Genomic DNA, 18,968 nt, shown 5'->3' on the forward strand with positions numbered 1-18,968 from the left:
TATAGTTCCAAGTCAGGATGGTGTGTGACTTGGAGGGGAACTTGCAGGTGAACTTGCAGGTGGTGCTGTTCCTATGTATTTGCTGCCCTTGTCCTTCTAGTTGGTAGAGGTCGCGGGTTTGGAAGGTGCTGTCTAAGGAGCCTTGGTGCATTGCTGCAGTGCATCTTGTAGTTGGTACACACTGCTGCCACTGTGCGTCGGTGGTGGAGGGAGTGAATGTTTGTGGATAGGGTGCCAGTCAAGTGGGCTTCTTTGCCCTGGATGATGTCGTGCTTCTTGAGTGTTGTTGGAGCTGCACCCATCCAGGCAAGTGGAGAGTATTCCATCACACTCCTGACTTGTGCCTTGTAGATGATGGACAGGCTTTGGGAAGTCGGGAAGTGAGTTATTCACCACAGGATTCCTAGCGTCTGACCTGCTCTTGTAGCCACGGTATTTATATGGCTACTCCAGTTCAGTTTCTGGTCAATGGTAACCCCTAGGATGTTGATAGTGGAGGATTCACGATCGTAATGCCATTGAATGTCATGGGGAGATGGGTAGATTCTCTCTTGTTGGAGATGGTCATTGCTTGGCACTTGTGTGGCACGAATGTTACTTGCCACTTATCAGCCCAAGCTTGGATATTGTCCAGGTCTTGCTGCATTTTTACACGGACTGCTTCAGCATCTGAGGAGTCGCGAATGGTGCTGAACATTGTGCAATCATCAGCGAACATCCCCACTTCTGACCTTATGATTGAAGGAAAGTCATTGATGAAGCAGCTGAACATGGTTGGACCTAGGACACTACCCTGAGGAACTCCTGCAATAATGTCCTGGAGCTGAGATGATTGACCTCCAACAACCACAACCATGTTCCTTTGCGCTAGGTATGACTCCAGCCAGCGGAGAGTTTTCCCCCTGATTTTCATTGACTTCACAGTTTTGCTAGGGCTCCTTGATGCTATACTCGGTCACATGCTGCCTTGATGACAAGGGCACTCACTCTCCTCACCTCTGGAGTTCAATTCTTTTGTCCATGTTTGGACAAAGCCTGTAGTAAGGTCAGGAGCTGAGTGGCCCTGGCGGAACCCAAACTGAACAACCTTAAAGCCTTTGCAAAGATTGAAATGTATTCAAAACTTTTTTCAGCCATTTAAAAGCCCCTTTTTAGTTGCATAGATTCACTTATTTAGCTTTAGAGACTACATCTCCTTAATTTTTTGTAATAGTTCTTTAGAGACATATATATATATTTGAAATCCTTGCTCAAGGCATGACCTGTACAGGATGTATATTTAAATAATATTTTGCTGACCTCACAGCATCCGGGAAGCCAACTCATTCTACCAGCATGTGCTTTGGAACTCGTGCTGCAGTTCCAACATCTTTTTAGCTGGAATTGTTGAATTGTTTATTGGAAGTCTTGCCATTGTCAGTACTGCTGTCATTCACTCCTGGCTTGCCATAATTAAGGCTGTGACTTTTTCGTGGCTGCCAGGGTTCCATGATTTTAATGCTTAATCAAAAAACAATGGTCAGAGGTGGTACCTTTCATACTTGAGCATTAAGTTTGTTGTTTGTCAGCCTGCTGACCCTCTACTCCATGCTGTTCTCTAATATACACCTATTGAGTGCAGTGCCAATTTCCATTCCATCACTGCCACAGTTAAGAGTGAATGAATATTAAAACTACTCACTTCCAAAATATCCACCGCCACTTCCTGTAGGAGTCTGTGTCCTCAGTCAGGACCCACAATACTGACTCGAGCATTTGCAGCAACTGACTCAAGTAAAACAGCTATTAAAGGCTTAGTCAGAGCATGAGCATGCCAGAATCTCCAGTCCCTTTCTTTTCTTTCTCTCTCTTCTCCCCATCCAATCACCTAACAAATTGGATTGCAACCCCTGTGCAATGCTACCGATCAGCAATAGCCATATTTAGCCACTTTAACCATGGTGGATCGGAAAGGGAACAGGTTATCCAGAAACACAATTAGTTGCATCCACGCAAAGGGAGAAAGGTTGTGTGCTCAATTGGATGCTTCCTTTTAGTTGTTTGATGGCTTAATTTTCTCTGCATCATTTTCAGGTATAATTAAAGTTATCCATAACTGGGAGTTTTACCGGCTTCCGTTACTTAACTTTATTATGACTAAACTGTTTTCACAAAGATTTACCATGAATGGCTCTGACATTTGCGAATTATAATGGTCTTACAAACCGATTTTCATTTCCCAGTGGACACAGGTCCAGAATTTGAACTCGCACAAAATCACAAGAATGGATGCTGTAGGAGATGTGAAAATTCAGTTTGCTGGATTGTGAGGAGCTCTTCTGAGATTGGCATAAATGCATGTTTTGCATCAGAATAGATGAGTTTTGTTGTACATCTGGCCCAAGTTGTAGCTGATCTGGGAGTACTAGACGCTGACTATAAATGCCAAAAGTGGAAATCTGTTCCATTCTAAAGGGGAAAATTATTTCGCTGCCAGATGAGGTTGTGGTGTGATTATTGTACGATGATCCATTACAGACTAGATGTATGAATGAAATCTAAATGGGTAGTCATAGAGTCATTACAGCACAGGAGGGGGCCATTTGGCCCATTGAGTCCATGCCAGCTCTCTAGAGCAACACACTCACACCCATTCCCCTGCTCTATCCTCATAGCCCTGCAAGTTTATTTCCCTCAAGTGCTCATGCAATTTCCTTTTGAAATCATTGATTGTCGCCACTTCCACCACCCTTGTAGGCAGCAAGTTCCAGGTCATTACCACTCGCTATGTAAAAATGTTCTTCCTCACATCCCCCTCTGCATCTTTTACCCAAAACCTAAATCTCTGTCACCTGGTCCTTGAGCCATCAGCTAATAAGAACAAATTTTCTTTGTCTACCTTATGCAAACCTGTTATTATGATGTACAGCTCTATCAAATCTTTCCTGTCCTTTCTTCCAAGGAGAACAACCCCAGCTTCTCCAAACTACCCTTGTAGCTAAAATCCCTCATCTCTGGAACCATTCGGGTAAATCTCCCTTGCACCCTCTCAGGAGCCCCCAAATCTTTCCTAAAGTGTGGTGACCAGAACTGGAGGTAATAGTCTAGTTGTGGCAAACCAGCACTTTATAAAGGTGCAGCATAACTTCCCTGCTTTTGTACTCAATACCTCTATTTATGAAGCCCATGATCCCATATGCTTTGCTAACTACTTTCTCAATATGTCCTGCCACCTTCGTAGATCTATGCACATAAACCCCAAGGACCCCATGTTACTGCACACTCTTTAGAACTATGCCATTAAGTCTATATTGTCGCTTCCTATCCCTTCTGCCAAAATGTATCGCCTCTCACTTTTCTGTATTAAATTCTATCTGTCACTTGTCTGCCCATTCTGCTAGCCTATCTGTGTCCTGTTGGAGTGCATTGATATCATCCTGTTTGCCATTCCTCCAAGTTTGGTATCATTGGCAAATTTTGAAATTTTACTCTGTATTCCAAGATATAAGATATTTTTAGTTGTTTGGTAGTACAGAACTTCAGTATTGCTGAAAATAGAGACATGTTGTCGAAGCTTTTCATCTTACACTAACTGTCAGTCACCATAAACGGGTGCATTCCCCATGGCAGTGCCTCTACCAATCAGAGTTCACTTGCCAACCAATCAGCACTCTCTTCTCATTTAGAATAAAGTTGCTTTCCCTTACATTGGTATTCTTGCAGATTGTCCTGATGAATGAAAGAAGAAAATACTTATTTATAGCACTGACCCTTGGAGAACACCACTGTCATACAAGCATACAAATTAGGAGCAGGAGTAGGCCATTCGGCCTCTTGAGCCTGCTTTGCCATTTAATAAGATCATGGCTGATCTGAATGTGGCCTCAACTCTACTTTCCTGTCTGCCTTCACTCCCTTGTCTATCAAGAATCTACCTAACTCGGTCTTGAATACATTCAATGACCCAGCCTCTACTGTCTGAGGAAGTGAATTTCACAAACTAATGACCCTCAGAGAAAACATTTCTCCTCATTTCCATCTTAAATGGGAGACCCCTTATTTTTAAACTGTGTCCCCTAGTTCTAGTCTCGCTCAGAAGTGGAAACATCCTTCCAGCATCCACCCTATCAAGTCCCTTCGGGATCTAATGTGTTTCAATAAGATCACCTCTCATTCTTCTAAACTCCAATGGATAGAAGCCCAACCTGCTCACCCTTTCCTCATAAGATAACCCCTTCATCCCAGGAATCAGTCGAGTGAACCTTTTCTGAACTATTTCTAATGCAATTTTATCCTTAAGTAAGAAAACCAAACCTGTACACAGTACTCCAGATGTGATCTCACTAAGGTTGTCTTCAGCTGTAGCAAAATGTCCCTACTTTTATACTCGATCCACCTCGCAATAAAGGCCAACATTCCATTTGTCTTCCCAATTACATGGACACCCAGATCCCTCTGTACCACCTAGTTCTGCAGTCTGTCACCATTTAAATAATCTGCTTTTCCATTCTTCCTGCCAAGTGGACAAGTTCATATATTCTCACTTATACTCCATCTGCCAAATTTTTGTCCACTCACTTAACCTATCTGTATCCCTTTGTAGACTCTTTATATCCTCTTCACAACATACCCTCCTACCTATCTTTGTGTCATCTGCAAATTTAGCTACCATACATTTGGTCCCTTCATCCAAGTCATTAATGTAGATTGTAAATAGTTGAGGCCCCAGCACTCCGCTAGTCACATCCTGCCAACCTGAAAATGACCCATTTATCCCTACTCTCTGCTTCCTGTTGGCGAATCAATCCTCTCTCCATGCTAATTTGTTACTCCCTACCTCATGAATTCTTATTTTGTGCAGTAACCTTTGATGTGGCACCTTATCGACCACCCTCCAGTCTGGAAAATGACCATTTATTACGACTCGCTGTTTTCTGTCCTTAAGCCAATTTTATATCCAGCTGGACACTGACCATCCTATTGCAGGAGCCTCCATTTTGTTAACCAGTCTATTATGTGCTACTTTATCAAGCGCTTTCTTAAAATCAATGTACACAAAATCCACTGCATTCCCTTCATCAAACTTCTGTTATTTCATCAAAAAATTCAATCAGATTAGTCAAGTATGATCTACTTTTACAAATCCGTGTTGGCTATCTTTAATTCACTCAAACCTCTCCAAGTGCCTGTTGATTTTTTCTTTTTTTGCTGATTATTGTTTCTAAAACCTTACCCACCACTGATAAACTAACTGGCCTGTAGTTGCTAGGACTGCCCTTACATCGTTCCTTGAATAAGGGTCCACATTTGCCACTCTCTAATCCTCTGGCACCTCTCCCATATTTAGGAAAGATTGAAAGATTATGGCAAGCCCTTACGCTATCTCCCTCCCACTTCCTTGAGCAACCTGGGATGCAAGCCACCTAGACCAGACAACTTATCCACTCTAAGGCTGGAATTTTACGCCACTCCAACAAGCGGGATGGTGGCAGGGGGATGGCTTAAAATTGAGCGGGAGGCACCAGGAGACCTTCCCGACCTGCTCCCGCCTTTGCCGCCACTTTACGCAGGGCAGCGGTGGCGAAAAACGGCCTGCCTGTCCCAGGCCAATCAAAGCCCTTAAGTAACCACTTAAGGACCTTCGCCAGCCTCCACGCAGATTTTACGCATGGCAAGCAGGTATCCTGGAGCCGGGAAAAGCCACCTAACGAAACCAGTCGACCTACGAGCGTCCCAGAGCGGCCCTCATGGTCGAGCACCCTGTGCCCAATGGAGGGCTGCCCCACGAACACAGCCACCCCCAAGATCCAACACGCCCCCCTTCCCCCTCAAATCGACCACCTTGCCTCGCCGGGGCCGACCAATTACCCCTGGCGAGGCAACCAAAACTTACCTTCCTTCCCGGCTCCCAGGCATCTGCTATTCATGCTGGGCTGCAGTCCCAGCAGTGGCCACCGTTTAAGGTGGCGCGGCTGGGACTAAGAGCTGCTGGCCCTCTGATTGGCTGGCAGTTATGTTAGGCAGGACTTCCCACTTCAAGCGGGTGGAAGTCCCACCTCACACTAATTGAAGCCCGTGGACCTGCAAAATACGGGTCAGATCCCCAGGCGAGGCGGATGCGAGTTCGCCATCAACTTTTCAGTCAGTGGCCAGCTCCCATCTGCCTAGGGTGAAATTCCGGCCTAAGAAAAGGAAGCCTTTCTAGTGCATCCTTCCTATCAATTTTCATCCCATCTCTGCTTCTACCAATACTTTGTCAGCATCCTCTTCCTTAGTAAACACCAATAAAAAGTACTCATTAAGTATTCTAGCCTTGCCCTGCGCCACTAAGCATGTATCACCCTCTTTGTTCCTAATAGGACCCTCATTGCCTCCTATTACCTGCTTATTATTTATAGGCCAGTAGAAAATTTTGGGTTCCCTTTTATGTTAATTGCCATTCTATTCTCATTCTCTCTTTGCCAGTCTTATTTTCCACTTCACTTCCCCTCTCAACTTGGCCTGGTTCTCTCTCGAAGAATTCACCTGACATGCACAATACAGCTTTTTTTGTTTCATTATATTCTCTATCTCCCTTATCATCCAGGAGCCCTGTCTTTGGTTCTCTTACCTTTCCCTAGTGTTGGAATGTAACAAGCCTGTACCAGAAACATCTGTTCCTTAAAGATCATCCATGGTTCAGTCAGTTTTTCCTGTATTTGTTTCCATTTTACTCTGGCTAGATCCCCTCTCATCCCTTTGAAGTTAGCCCTCTATCAATTTAGAAGCTCTACTTTAGATTGCTCCTTGCTCTTCTCCAGTACTAATCTAAACCTTATAATACAATGATCGCTCTTAATCAAGTGTTCCCTCACAGACATTCAGACCACTTTGCCCACCTCATTCCCCAGCACCAGATCCAGCAATGCCTCCTTCCTGGTTGGACCAAGAACATAGTCGTCAAAGAAGTTCTCCTGAACACATTTCAGAAATTGCTCCCCTTCCTTACCCTTTAGTCTAACACTATCCCAATTGATGTTTGGGTAAAAGTGCCCCAATATCACGACTGTATATTCTTGCATTTCTCTTGTGGTCTCCCTGCAGATTTGCTCCACTATCTCTCTCACTATTTGGAGATCTATAGAATACCCCCAGTTGCATGATCATACCCTTCTTGCTTCTCAACGATAAGAAAATAGATTCTGTCCTTGCCCTCTCAAGGACATCCCCTCTTTCCGACACCACAATGTCTTCCCTAATCAATACTGCCACCCCACCTCCCTTTCTTTTTCCCTATCTTTTCTGGATACTTTGTATCCTTGAATATTAAGTGTCCAGTGCTCACCAATTTTAAGCCACATTTCTGTTATTGCTACTACATCATGTTACCACACGGCTATTTGTGCTTGTAGCTCACCAATCTTATTCACTCCACTTTATCTGTTCACATACAAGCATTCTAAACCTGTCTTTGTATTCCTCATAGTCCTTCTTAATGTGCTCCTATCTAATAAAGTATTACTTCCTTCCCTAGTACTGTCCAAAACTCTCAATCCTTTATGCACCTTATTCCTTTTCTACTTATATATGTTGGTGCCCATCCCCCTGCTAATTTAGTTTAAACCCTCCTCAACCGCACTAGTGAACTTACCCGCGAGCACATTGGTCCCAGTCCTGTTGTGGTGCAAGCGTCCCTTTTAAATAGGTGCATCCTGCCTCAGAACTGGTCCCAATGTCCCAAGAATCTGAAGCCCTCCCTCCTACACCATGCCTCAAGCCTCGCAATGATCCTCCCTACCTTCCTAGTTCTACTGTCACTAGCACATGGCACTGGGAGTAATCCAGAGATTATGACCTTCGAGGTCCTACTTTTAACTTCCTCCTGAAAGCCTGACTAGGAGCTCAATACATGCCCTGTCTATGATGTTGGTACTGACTCTCACCTTTCCCCCTGCTGAATATTTTGCACCCTCTAACATGTACCCTTTAAGGTGAAGGGTAGGACCAACAAGTCCAGGGAACCCTGGATGTCAAGGGATATAGAGTATTGGATCAGAAAAAAAAAAGGAGGCTTATGGCAGATTCGGAGCACTGAAAACAGCGGAGGCATTGGAGGAGTATAGAAAGTGTAGGGGGGTACTTAAAAAAAAAAGTAATTAGGAGAGCGAAGAGGTGACATGAAGAAACATTGGCGGTCAATATAAAGGAAAATCCTAAGGCATTTTAAAGAGTAGGGCCCATTAGGGACCAAAGTGGCAATCTTTGTGTGGAGCCGGAGGACATAGGTGAGGTTTTAAATTATTACTTTTCATCTGTTTTCACTGTGGAGAACGACGATGTAGGTGTAGAGATCAGGGAAGGGGGTTGCGATATACTTGAACATATTAACATTGAAAGGGAGGGTTTAGCGGGCTTAAAAGTGGATAAATCCCCAGGCGCAGATGAGATGTATCCCAGGTTGTTGTGTGAGGCAAGGGAGGTGATAGCAGAGGCACTGACACAAATTTTCGGATCCTCTCTGGCCACGGGAGAGGTGCCAGAGGACAGGAGGACAGCGAATGTGGTACCATTATTCAAGAAGGGTAGCAAGGATAGACCAGGTAATTACAGGCCGGTGAGTCTAACATCAGTGGTTGGGAAACTATTGGAAAAAATTCTGAGGGACAGGATTAATCTCCACTTGGAGAGGCAGGGATTAATCAGAGATAGACAGCATGGCTTTGTCAGGGGGAGATCGTGTCTAACTAACATGGTTGAATTTTTCGAGGAGGTGACTAGATGTGTAGATGAGCGTAAAGCAGTTGATGTAGTCTACATGGACTTCAGTAAGCCTTTGATAAGGTCCTGCATGGGAGATTGGTTAAGAAGGTAAGAGCCCATGGGATCCAGGGCAGTTTGGCAAATTGGATCCAAAATTGGCTTGGTGGCAGGAAACAGAGGGTAATGGTCGAGGATTGTTTTTGCAAGTGGAAGCCTGTGACCATTGGCGTACCACAGGGATCGATGCTGGGACCCTTGCTGTTTGTAGCGTACATGAATGATTTAGACATGAATATAGGAGGTATAAGTAAGTTCGCAGATGACACGAAAATTGGTGGTGTCGTAAATAGTGAGGAGGAAAGCCTTAGATTACAGGACGATATAGATGGGCTGGTAAGATGGGCAGAGCAGTGGCAAATGGAATTTAATCCTGAGACGTGTGAGGTGATGCATTTTGGGAGGTCTGACAAGGCAAGGGAATATACAATGGATGGTAGGACCCTAGGAAGTACGGAGTGTCAAAGGGATCTTTGTTTATTTGTCCATAGATCACTGAAGGCAGCAGTAGATAAGGTGGTTAAGAAGGCATATGGGATACTTGCCTTTATTAGCCGAGGCATAGAATATAAGAGCAGGGAGGTTATGATGGAGCTGTATAAAATGTTAGTTAGGCCACAGCTGGAGTACTGGAGAGGGTGCAGAGGAGATTCACCAGGATGTTGCCTGGGCTGGAGCATTTCAGCTGTGAAGAGAGACTGAAAAGGCTAGGGTTGTTTCTCTTAGAACAGAGAAGGATGAGGGGGGACATGATTGAGGTATACAAAATTATGAGGGGCATTGATAGGTTAGATAGGAAAAGACATTTTCCCTTAGCAGAAGGGTCCAATAACCAGGGGGCATAGATTTAAGGTAAGGGGTAGGAGGGTTAGAGGGGATTTGAGGAAAAATTTCTTCACCCAGAGGGTGGCTGGAATCTGGAATACACTGCCTGAAGATGTGGTCGAGGCAGGAACCCTCACAACATTTAAGAAGTATTTAGATAAGCACTTGAAATGCCGTAGCATACAAGGCTACGGGCCAAGTGCTTGAAATGTGACTAGAATAGTTAGGTGCTTGATGGCCGGCACAGACACGATGGGCCGAAGGGCCTGTTTCTGTGCTGTATAACTCTATGACTCTCTGTGATGTCCTTTACCCTGGCACCAGGGAGGCAATACACTATGCGGGACTCCAGATGACTGTTATGGAAATGCCTGTCTGTCCCCCTAATTACTGAATCGTTTATAACAACTGCAATTCAATTCTTTGCTGTTTCCTCTTGTGCAGTCCCGTGTCCATTGGTGCTGTAGTCTGGACTGCACTCCCTCAAGGTGTTGTCACTCCCAGCAGTCTCCAGTGCTGAGTACCGGTTTTAGAATGGTACACACCTGAAGACTTCTGCACCTGCTGCCTCTTCCGGATAGCCAACCATCTACTATCCTGAACTCTCACTCCTGAAAAGTATGATCCAAAAAACAGGCAGCCTCCCTGATGGTCTGCAGTGACTGCAGTTGCCCCTCCAATTCTGAAATCTTGAGCTCGAGCTCAAGCAGCCGGAGACACTTCCTGCACACGTGGTCCCCCAAGACACACATGAAGTTCCCATATGGTGCAGGAATTGTAAGCAACAGGTCTCAGCTGCCCATCCATGATCTAATAAGTCTCTATTCCCTCTTTTAGGATGTAGTTACTACCTTGTATAAACTATTAATTTTAACTAATGACTCCACACCTGTTGTGTGCTAATATTCTTAATACTAATTCACTGGCTGCTTTATTTACCCTGATAGAAATTTTATTAATCGGTTTAACTAGCTAAGCTGTAAATTTAATATAGTACTTAATAGTTTCCCGGTCCTAATTTAAACCACTGCCCCAGTTAGAGGAAAGAAACCTTAAAAATCACCAACCAATCACCTACCTGCTTTCCTGTGATGTCACTCCTTTTTTATTCTCCGTCGCTGCTACTGGTGTCTCCAATCAGGTCCAATTACTGTGGCAATATCACTGCAGACTAGATGTATAAATAAAGTCTAAATGGAAAGAAAGAACTTGCATTTATATAGCACCTTTTCAAACCTGGTACATCCCAAAGTGTTTCACAGTTAATGAAATACTTTTGAAGTGTAGCCAATGTTACAACATAGGGAAATGTGGAAGCCAATATCGAGACAGCAAGGACCCACAAACAACAATGACACAAAACGTAGATGCTGGTAAATTGGCCTGATTGTAACCCCTTTAATCTGTTCTAGTGATGTTATTTGATGTATCAATATTAACTAGGACACTGGGAGAACTTCTCTGCTCCCTTTTGAATAGCGCAATGGGTTATTTTATGTCCACCTGAGAACACAGACAGGGCCTCGATTTAACATCTCATCCAAAAGATGGCACTTCCAACAATATAGCACTCTTTCAGAACTCAACAAGAGCATCAACATACATTATGGGCTCAAGTCTGTCAGAAAATTTATAGCCCACTGCAGAAGTATGTAATGGGATGTAAATGAAGGCCGCAAGCTAGGAGTTGAGTTTCTGAGGAATGTGGAAATAGTCATTGAATGTTTTCAGGAGCTAATCAGGTCAGTTTACCAGCATCTACGCTTTGTGTCATAACCCCAAAATGCAGACTGCACAGAAAATGTGAAAAAGATATTCAGTCATGATGTTTGAGTTGGGTGGTTAAATGATAGTTACAATTGTCTTGCGTAAAAATAATTCATAACCAAAAATAGTTTGGGGGATTTAAGTCCAATCTGGACACTGGTATTCTCTAATCTTTTTAAGAGTCCTACATAAAATCTGTCCCTGAATTTAGTTTCTATTTGACTGATTCGCAAGTACAGGTTTGTCATCACTACAGTAGGCACTTAAAAATCTGGATAAAGGATGGGAAAAGTTTTTAATTTGATACTGTTGCATCATTTGCTAATTATTCAAAACTTCTCCCTAGGTATGGTGAATAGGGAGGTTCTGGAACAAGTGGAACGGGGCTACAGAATGCCTTGCCCTCAGGGATGTCCAGAATCTCTCCACGAGCTCATGAAGCAGTGTTGGAAAAAGGATCCAGATGAAAGACCAACATTTGAATATATACAGTCCTTCCTAGAAGACTACTTTACTGCTACAGAGCCCCAGTACCAACCTGGAGATAATCTATAAGTCAAGTCAACTGCAGTAGGCTGTTGGTCTGCCAAGACTGAAGGACTTCCAAATGGTGTTTTGCTTCTCGATACTGAACCACCATTGATGTACACAGTCTGGAATGCTAGTGCGCGGTTGCACAGAACCACTTTTTTCCTGAACTGAACACTTGTCATCATTTGCCATTTCACTTCAGGGTACTAAAGGAATTTTTGTGAACACTAATCATTTTTAGGTTAAATATGGTGTATGAACAACAAGGCCCATGTTTCTAAATGTGAAGACTTCTACAATCTTATTAAATTCTAACCTAGGTATTAACTAAAGTCCTGTATTTTTGGAGAGGAATAAGTCTTTAACTTTTTAGATTATTGATATAGCAATCTGACTTAAATTCTTGACTAAATTTGTTTGGGTCTGTTAAAAGTAGAATGAGTGCAAGAGTTTAATCTTGATTATTGGGAGACCTCAATAATCAGATGACCGTATGTGTGAGTATTGCACTGTGTTCAATATTTCTACTGATGTAACTGGAAATGCAGCATGAGATTTTAAATTTTATACTTAGTTTGCTTGATTTAATTGAAAAACACAGGAAAATAATGAACTAATGTTTTGTAACATTGTTTATAAGCTAAACTACAATTCTTTTAAACTTGAAATCATGTACAATTAGCTTCATGGAGGTAGGTATGGGGTGGGTGCTTTTTGATTTTTGTTGGGAAAGGTTAATTTCAGAATGGACAAATGTCCATTAGTGACTGTAAAAGGTTTGATATTTGAGGTTGTAGCTTATTTCTACTACAGAAGCACGTGCTGAAAATCACAAATCATGAACAAAGTAATGATAATTTGCAGATCCAGACATATCAAGCAATAATTAATGGAATGACACTGCTGCAATTGTGATAGTGACTGAACTAGAAGTGTCAATCATGTGTGAGCTGCGACTAAGTTTTTTTTGTCTACTGTGGGAAGGAATGCTGAAACTTAGTCATGAGCTTATCATTGCTGAAGCACAATTCTCTGAAAGTGAGCAACAGCATTTTGGGATAATGAATTCTAACTTCCAAATGTTTACAGGACTTGCTCTCTCTGTGGAAGTTGTTCTACAGCTCCTAATCAGTGCCATCACTTGTACATTTTTCTCTTCCAATTTATTTTGTGATAGCAGTTTTAAAGGTCTCTATGAAATCACGATTCTATGATTTTTGTAACTTTTTTTTTGAAAATAAGTAAGCTAGGTTGTCTTTTCTGTATGAATATCAGAACTCCAGCACTGTCAGAAATGCTTTCTGGTGGTCATTTTGTTTCATTAGTGAACTGAATCATTCCTGTAGTTGCATTTGTACAGTAAATAAACACTAATTTGTGTCACCTTCTTAATTACTGCTTCACTTGGAGAAAGCCTGCTTTGTTTCTGGTATTTCACAATATCATCTGATTTTGCTCAGCCCTTCTTTCCCCAAGCAAAATTTCCTATTGCAGTGCACACTTTTCTGTTTTGTTCGATTTATAGAGTTCTCTTGCAAAATCTACTTTATTGTTATCCCATCTCTAAGGCAATTCCATTAATTTCCACAGTAAAAGTAAAATTATGCAGAAAGGATTTCTCTTGAATTACCATATCTACAAAGTTTTCTATGCCAGTGCTTTGCAGCCTTTTTCATTGATTCAAAAACTTCCACATACAGATAAACTGGTAACCATCCTTACTTTGTAAGTAAGGGGAAATAGGAGGACAAGGAACCAGAGATATCATGCCTTTAGCAGTCTAGTATAATGTAAAAATTTTGGTCATGTGGTTTCTCATCTTATTTTTGATAATACAGGAGCTTACGCAGTTGCACCTTTTTTTCTTTACAGTATTAAGGCCAGTAAAAAGTTACTCTACTGTTTAAATCTGTCCCTGTTAATCTGTGCTGTTTTCATGGTTTTTAACACTAGAGTTGAGAAATTAAATTGTTCGAAGCATTTGGTAAATTTTGCATTTGTTAGTATGCAAATTCTGAGGGAATTAGGTGATAGTGTGGTTTGGGTACTACCATTTTCACCTCTGGGATTCAAACCCAGCCCACGCTGATTCTGATGGGACAGTAGATTCCTTAGTAAGCATGGGCCTACAACACAAAATTAACTCTGCAGATAGTGTGGAACACAAAATTGTTCCTAATTCAGCACTAATTGTAACCTAGCATGTGGTATGTCTCAAAACAGGCCACACAGTTGTTTTCCTGAGGTTGGTTGTGAGGCACATTAGAAAAGGAACCTTGCCATAATCTGACTGTGTAATGCCTAGCTTGATGCTGATGTTTCCATTACCTAGCATCAATGTCCTTCAACTTAATACATGTAAAGTAACTGGCCTTCCAGCCAGATCGTGCTCTATTTTGTTCATTCCAAGATCTGACTGCTTCCAATTGGGTGAATGGTGCAGGGAGTTGTGTGTGCCTTTGCACAACTTGTTAAACTACACATAATAAAAGCAAAATACTGCGGATGCTGGAAATCTGAAACAAAAACAAGAAATGCTGGAATCACTCAGCAGGTCTGGCAGCATCTGTGGAAAGAGAAGCAGAGTTAACGTTTCGGGTCAGTGACCCTTCTTCGGAACTGACAAATATTAGAAAAGTCACAGATTATAAGCAAGTGAGGTGGGGGTGGGGCAAGAGATAACAAAGGAGAAGGTGCAGATTGGACCAGGCCACATAGCTGACCAAAAGGTCACGGAGCAAAGGCAAACAATATGTTAATGGTGTGTTGAAAGACAAAGCATTAGGACAGATTAGGTGTAAATACACTGAATATTGAACAGCAGCAAGTGCAAACCTGAAAAAAACAGTGGGTAAGCAAACTGAACAAACTAAGATGAAATGAAATAAATGCAAAAAAAGATTGTAAAAAATGTAAAAAAGAATGTAAAGAAAAAGGAAGAAAAAATAACTAAAAATGAAAGTAAAATGGGGGGCTGTCATGCTCTGAAATTATTGAACTCAATGTTCAGTCCGGCAGGCTGTAGTGTGCCTAATCGGTAGATGAGATGCTGTTCCTCGAGCTTGCGTTGATGTTCACTGGAACACTGCAGCAATCCCAGGACAGAGATGTGAGCAGGGAGGCGTGTTGAAATGGCAAGCAACCGGAACTGGAAACCTCCTTTTTCCTCAACCGAGGATTTCCCCCCATTGTGGTTGACAGGGTGCTCAACCGTGTCCGACACCTCCTTTTTCCTCAACCGAGGATTTCCCCCCACTGTGGTTGACAGGGCCCTCAACCGTGTCCGACCCATTCCCCGCACCTCTACCCTCACCCTTTCCCCTCCCTCCCAGAACCGTGACAGGGTTCCCCTTGCCCTCACTTTTCATCCCACCAGCCTCCATATCCAAAGGATCATCCTCCGCCATTTTCGCCACCTCCAGCGTGATGCCAATTCCAGTCGCATCTTCCCCTCCCTTCCCCTGTCAGCATTCCGAAGGGATCGTTCCCTCCGCGACACCCTGGTCCACTCCTCCATTACCCCCACCACCTCGTCCCTGTCCCAGGGCACCTTCCCCTGCAATCGCAGGAGGTGCAATACCTGCCCATTTACCTCCTCTCTCCTCACTATCCCAGGCCCCAAACACTCCTTTCAGGTGAAGCAGCGATTTACTTGTACTTCTTTCAATGTAGTATACTGTATTCGCTGCTCACAGTGTGGTCTCCTCTACATTGGGGAGACCAAGCGCAGACTGGGTGACCGCTTTGCGGAACATCTCCGCTCAGTCCGCAAGCAGGACCCTGAGCTTCCGGTTGCTTGCCATTTCAACACTCCCCCCTGCTCTCATGCTCACATCTCTGTCCTGGGATTGCTGCAGTGTTCCAGTGAACATCAACGCAAGCTCGAGGAACAGCATCTCATCTACCGATTAGGCACACTACAGCCTGCCGGACTGAACATTGAGTTCAATAATTTCAGAGCATGACAGCTCCCCATTTTACTTTCATTTTTAGTTATTTTTTTTCCTTTTTTTTACATTCTTTTTTACATTTTTTACAATTTTTTTTGCATTTATTTCATTTCATCTTAGTTTGTTCAGTTTGCTTACCCACTTTTTTTTTCAGGTTTGCACTTGCTGCTGTTCAATATTCAGTGTATTTACACCTAATCTGTACTAATGCTTTGTCTTTCAACACACCATTAACATATTGTTTGCCTTTGCTCCGTGACCTTTTGGTCAGCTATGTGGCCTGGTCCAATCTGCACCTTCTCCTTTGTTATCTCTTGCCCCACCCCCACCTCACTTGCTTATAATCTGTGACTTTTCTAATATTTGTCAGTTCCGAAGAAGGGTCACTGACCTGAAACGTTAACTCTGCTTCTCTTCCCACAGATGCTGCCAGACCTGCTCAGTGATTCCAGCATTTCTTGTTTTTGTTAAACTACACAGCTATTCCAAGCTAATCAGATATTTGTTCAAAGTTCTTGTAAAATAGGTTTATTTCAGTCTGTGCTACTTGTAAGGCTATACTTCAGACTCATGCAAGCACTGTTAGCTCTAGGTCTCTTCTACACTATCTGCAGCATTAACTTTCAGAAGACCAGGATGGAGGTGTCAAGTTTATTTGCCATATCTAAGCTTCCTTTAGCTGAATCTCTAAGGCTTTCAACCAATCAGTTCTGCAATTTCTCTGGTGCCATCCAAAGCAAATGCCATAAAGGTAGCAATACTAAAAAATCTTCCACTTCCCCAATGAACCATCAACTGCCACGTCAGATTACCTTGACAGCTGTATCAAAGTCCCATACCACCTGCTACTGCAGCACATATTGGTATTTAAGCTCAAATTAGAATTTGTGCTGATCTCCACAAGGATTGACTGGTCAATATTAAACCATTCTTCTACATGTATTAAGTCGGCACACACCACTGGTCCTTAAAGGGCACAATTCAATTCACTGAGAGTCATGGTTTTGCTATCAGCCCAAATCTGTCAAGTAATCCCTCAAGGAGAAAGATATCTTTTCTAATTCAAATAGTTCCATTTGATGTTTATAACACGTGCCATTGCTTTTTAAATTGGGTGTGCATTATACATCCTGAGTCCCAGTCATAAGCCAGGATATTCTCCTGAACAACTGGATTTGCAGATTTTTGATGTCAGAATTTATTCTTCCTCATATTAACATGCACTTAGAAAATCTGGGACAGATTTTCCTTGATTTTCAGCCAGGATTGATAAATTGTATATAGTCCTTGTAGCTGAAGTTTTTAAATTCACCTGTTACAGATTTCCTTTGTAAAAGTCCACAGATACTAAATCCCTCATCACATATCTCTGGAAAGTGCAAGGGGGTGAGTTTGAATGACTTTTTTGCACTCTAGCCTATCAAGACAGAGCATCTCCAGCAGTGGTTTCTCGTCCCACCCATCTACTGTCACATCTGGGCTCCCCAAGAACCATCCTTGTTCCATTCCTCCCCCTCTTTAGCACCATCACCGGTAGATTGGGTCATCTTTCACATGTGCACTGATGGTCCTAGCTCGCCATTGCTCTCAACCACTGTGCTGTCTGATTGCATGTCCAACACCTACTCTTGAAATAGTCTTAATTTCTTGCAGTTAAATGCTGTGAAGTCCCCACCACATTATCAGCACTTTATCCTCTACCCAGCTCTCCCCCCCCCCCCCCCCCCCACCCCGCTCCTCAGGCTGATCCAGACTTTTCAGTCTCTCATTCTAGTCAACTCTGAGCAGTGTTTCTAACTCCATATCCTCTCCTCACAAGGAGCATCTACTTTCACCTCCATAAAACCTGCCTCAGACTATTTGCCAATGAAGCCCTCATACATACTTATGCCACCTTCAGACTCAATTGCTCCTATGTTCTTCTGGCCGACCTTCCATCCTCCAGCTCCACAAGTGTCAACTCATCAAAAAGTCTGTTTTTTGAATCCTAACCTGCACTCAATCCTGTGGTCCATCGCCCCCCTCCTCACTGACCTTCATTGACTTATCCCCTTACAAATCAAAAGTAAAATTATTATATTTGTAAATCCCTACATGGCCTCATTCCTCCTTATTTCTATAACTTTCCTCAACAATTTATACCCCAACCCAAATTTCCTGTGACACTCTTGCCTCTCTTCACCCAGCATTGGTCCACTGGCTGTGCTTTCAACCCAAGTCCAATGGATCAAAATTCTCTTCCTAAATTATCCTGCCACTGCATGTTCCTCTGTTCTTTTAAGAGACACCATTTTAACCTTTTGTTCACATCTGCTTACCTCCTCTACGAGTTCTCCTTTGGTTAAGTGAGCATTTTCCTCACTGGACACAATGGGGCATTTTCTATATTAAGTGTGCTATAGAAATGTAAGTTGTTTCATCTATCAATATCCAAATGGTTCCATTCACATCTTTCAGATACTTCAAGACGTCAAACCATCATGTCATGGCCTATGAGGAAGACCTGCTATATGTGTATATGGTACAGTAGTTGTTATGGGAGTAGAGTATGTAGCCCAAAGATTGTGAGTTCAAATCCTACCATGGCAAGTTGTGAAATTCAACAATTGATATTTTGTGAGCTAATAGCATGAAGGCTGCCAGTTTATCATAAAAACTGAATGTTGCAGTGATGGATTTTCTCATTTGAATCTAGTGTAACCTCATACAAAAATCCTTCCTATTTATCCTGCTGACAATGCACTGGGTTCAAATTATTGTTAGTAATTTTTTTCTTTGCATCACCTTGGTTTTAGCGGTTGTCTCCTCTTAGCTGATATTTGATCCCACAGTGAGACCCCATATAATGCAGTAATAAAAAGGACCACATGAACACTGCAGCCCTTGCATAGAGCCAGATGACTAAAAGAACAGGACACCACTAATTTATGTCCTGTTTGAATAATGTCCTATTCATTTGTACTAAGAAGGTGTGTGCAAAGAATGAGTAAGAAATATCTAATCATAGATAATCAAGCATTATATCACTTTAAGAATGTTTAAGAACCAGTATTATTTGAACGTCTTATCCTAAGGCTGCCCACATAATTGTAAATTAGGCTTTTATGTTCACAGCAAATC

The 18,968-nt window shown here is 42.6% G+C and overlaps 1 protein-coding gene across 3 annotated transcripts in view; it reads left to right on the plus strand.

Annotated features, from left to right (window-relative positions):
• yes1 (YES proto-oncogene 1, Src family tyrosine kinase) overlaps positions 1–13,290 on the plus strand; it is a 99,207-nt gene extending 85,917 nt beyond the window's left edge. For all 3 annotated transcript variants that reach the window (XM_068031708.1, XM_068031707.1, XM_068031706.1), the window contains one exon: positions 11,714–13,290. In XM_068031708.1, the coding sequence (XP_067887809.1) occupies positions 11,714–11,922 (209 nt within the window). In that variant the 3' untranslated portion in view covers positions 11,923–13,290. The remainder of the gene's footprint in view (positions 1–11,713) is intronic.
• Positions 13,291–18,968: the final 5,678 nt, after the last annotated feature.

This window comes from Heterodontus francisci, chromosome 5, assembly GCF_036365525.1.
Source record: "Heterodontus francisci isolate sHetFra1 chromosome 5, sHetFra1.hap1, whole genome shotgun sequence".
In the NCBI taxonomy this organism is placed as follows: Eukaryota; Metazoa; Chordata; class Chondrichthyes; order Heterodontiformes; family Heterodontidae; genus Heterodontus; species Heterodontus francisci.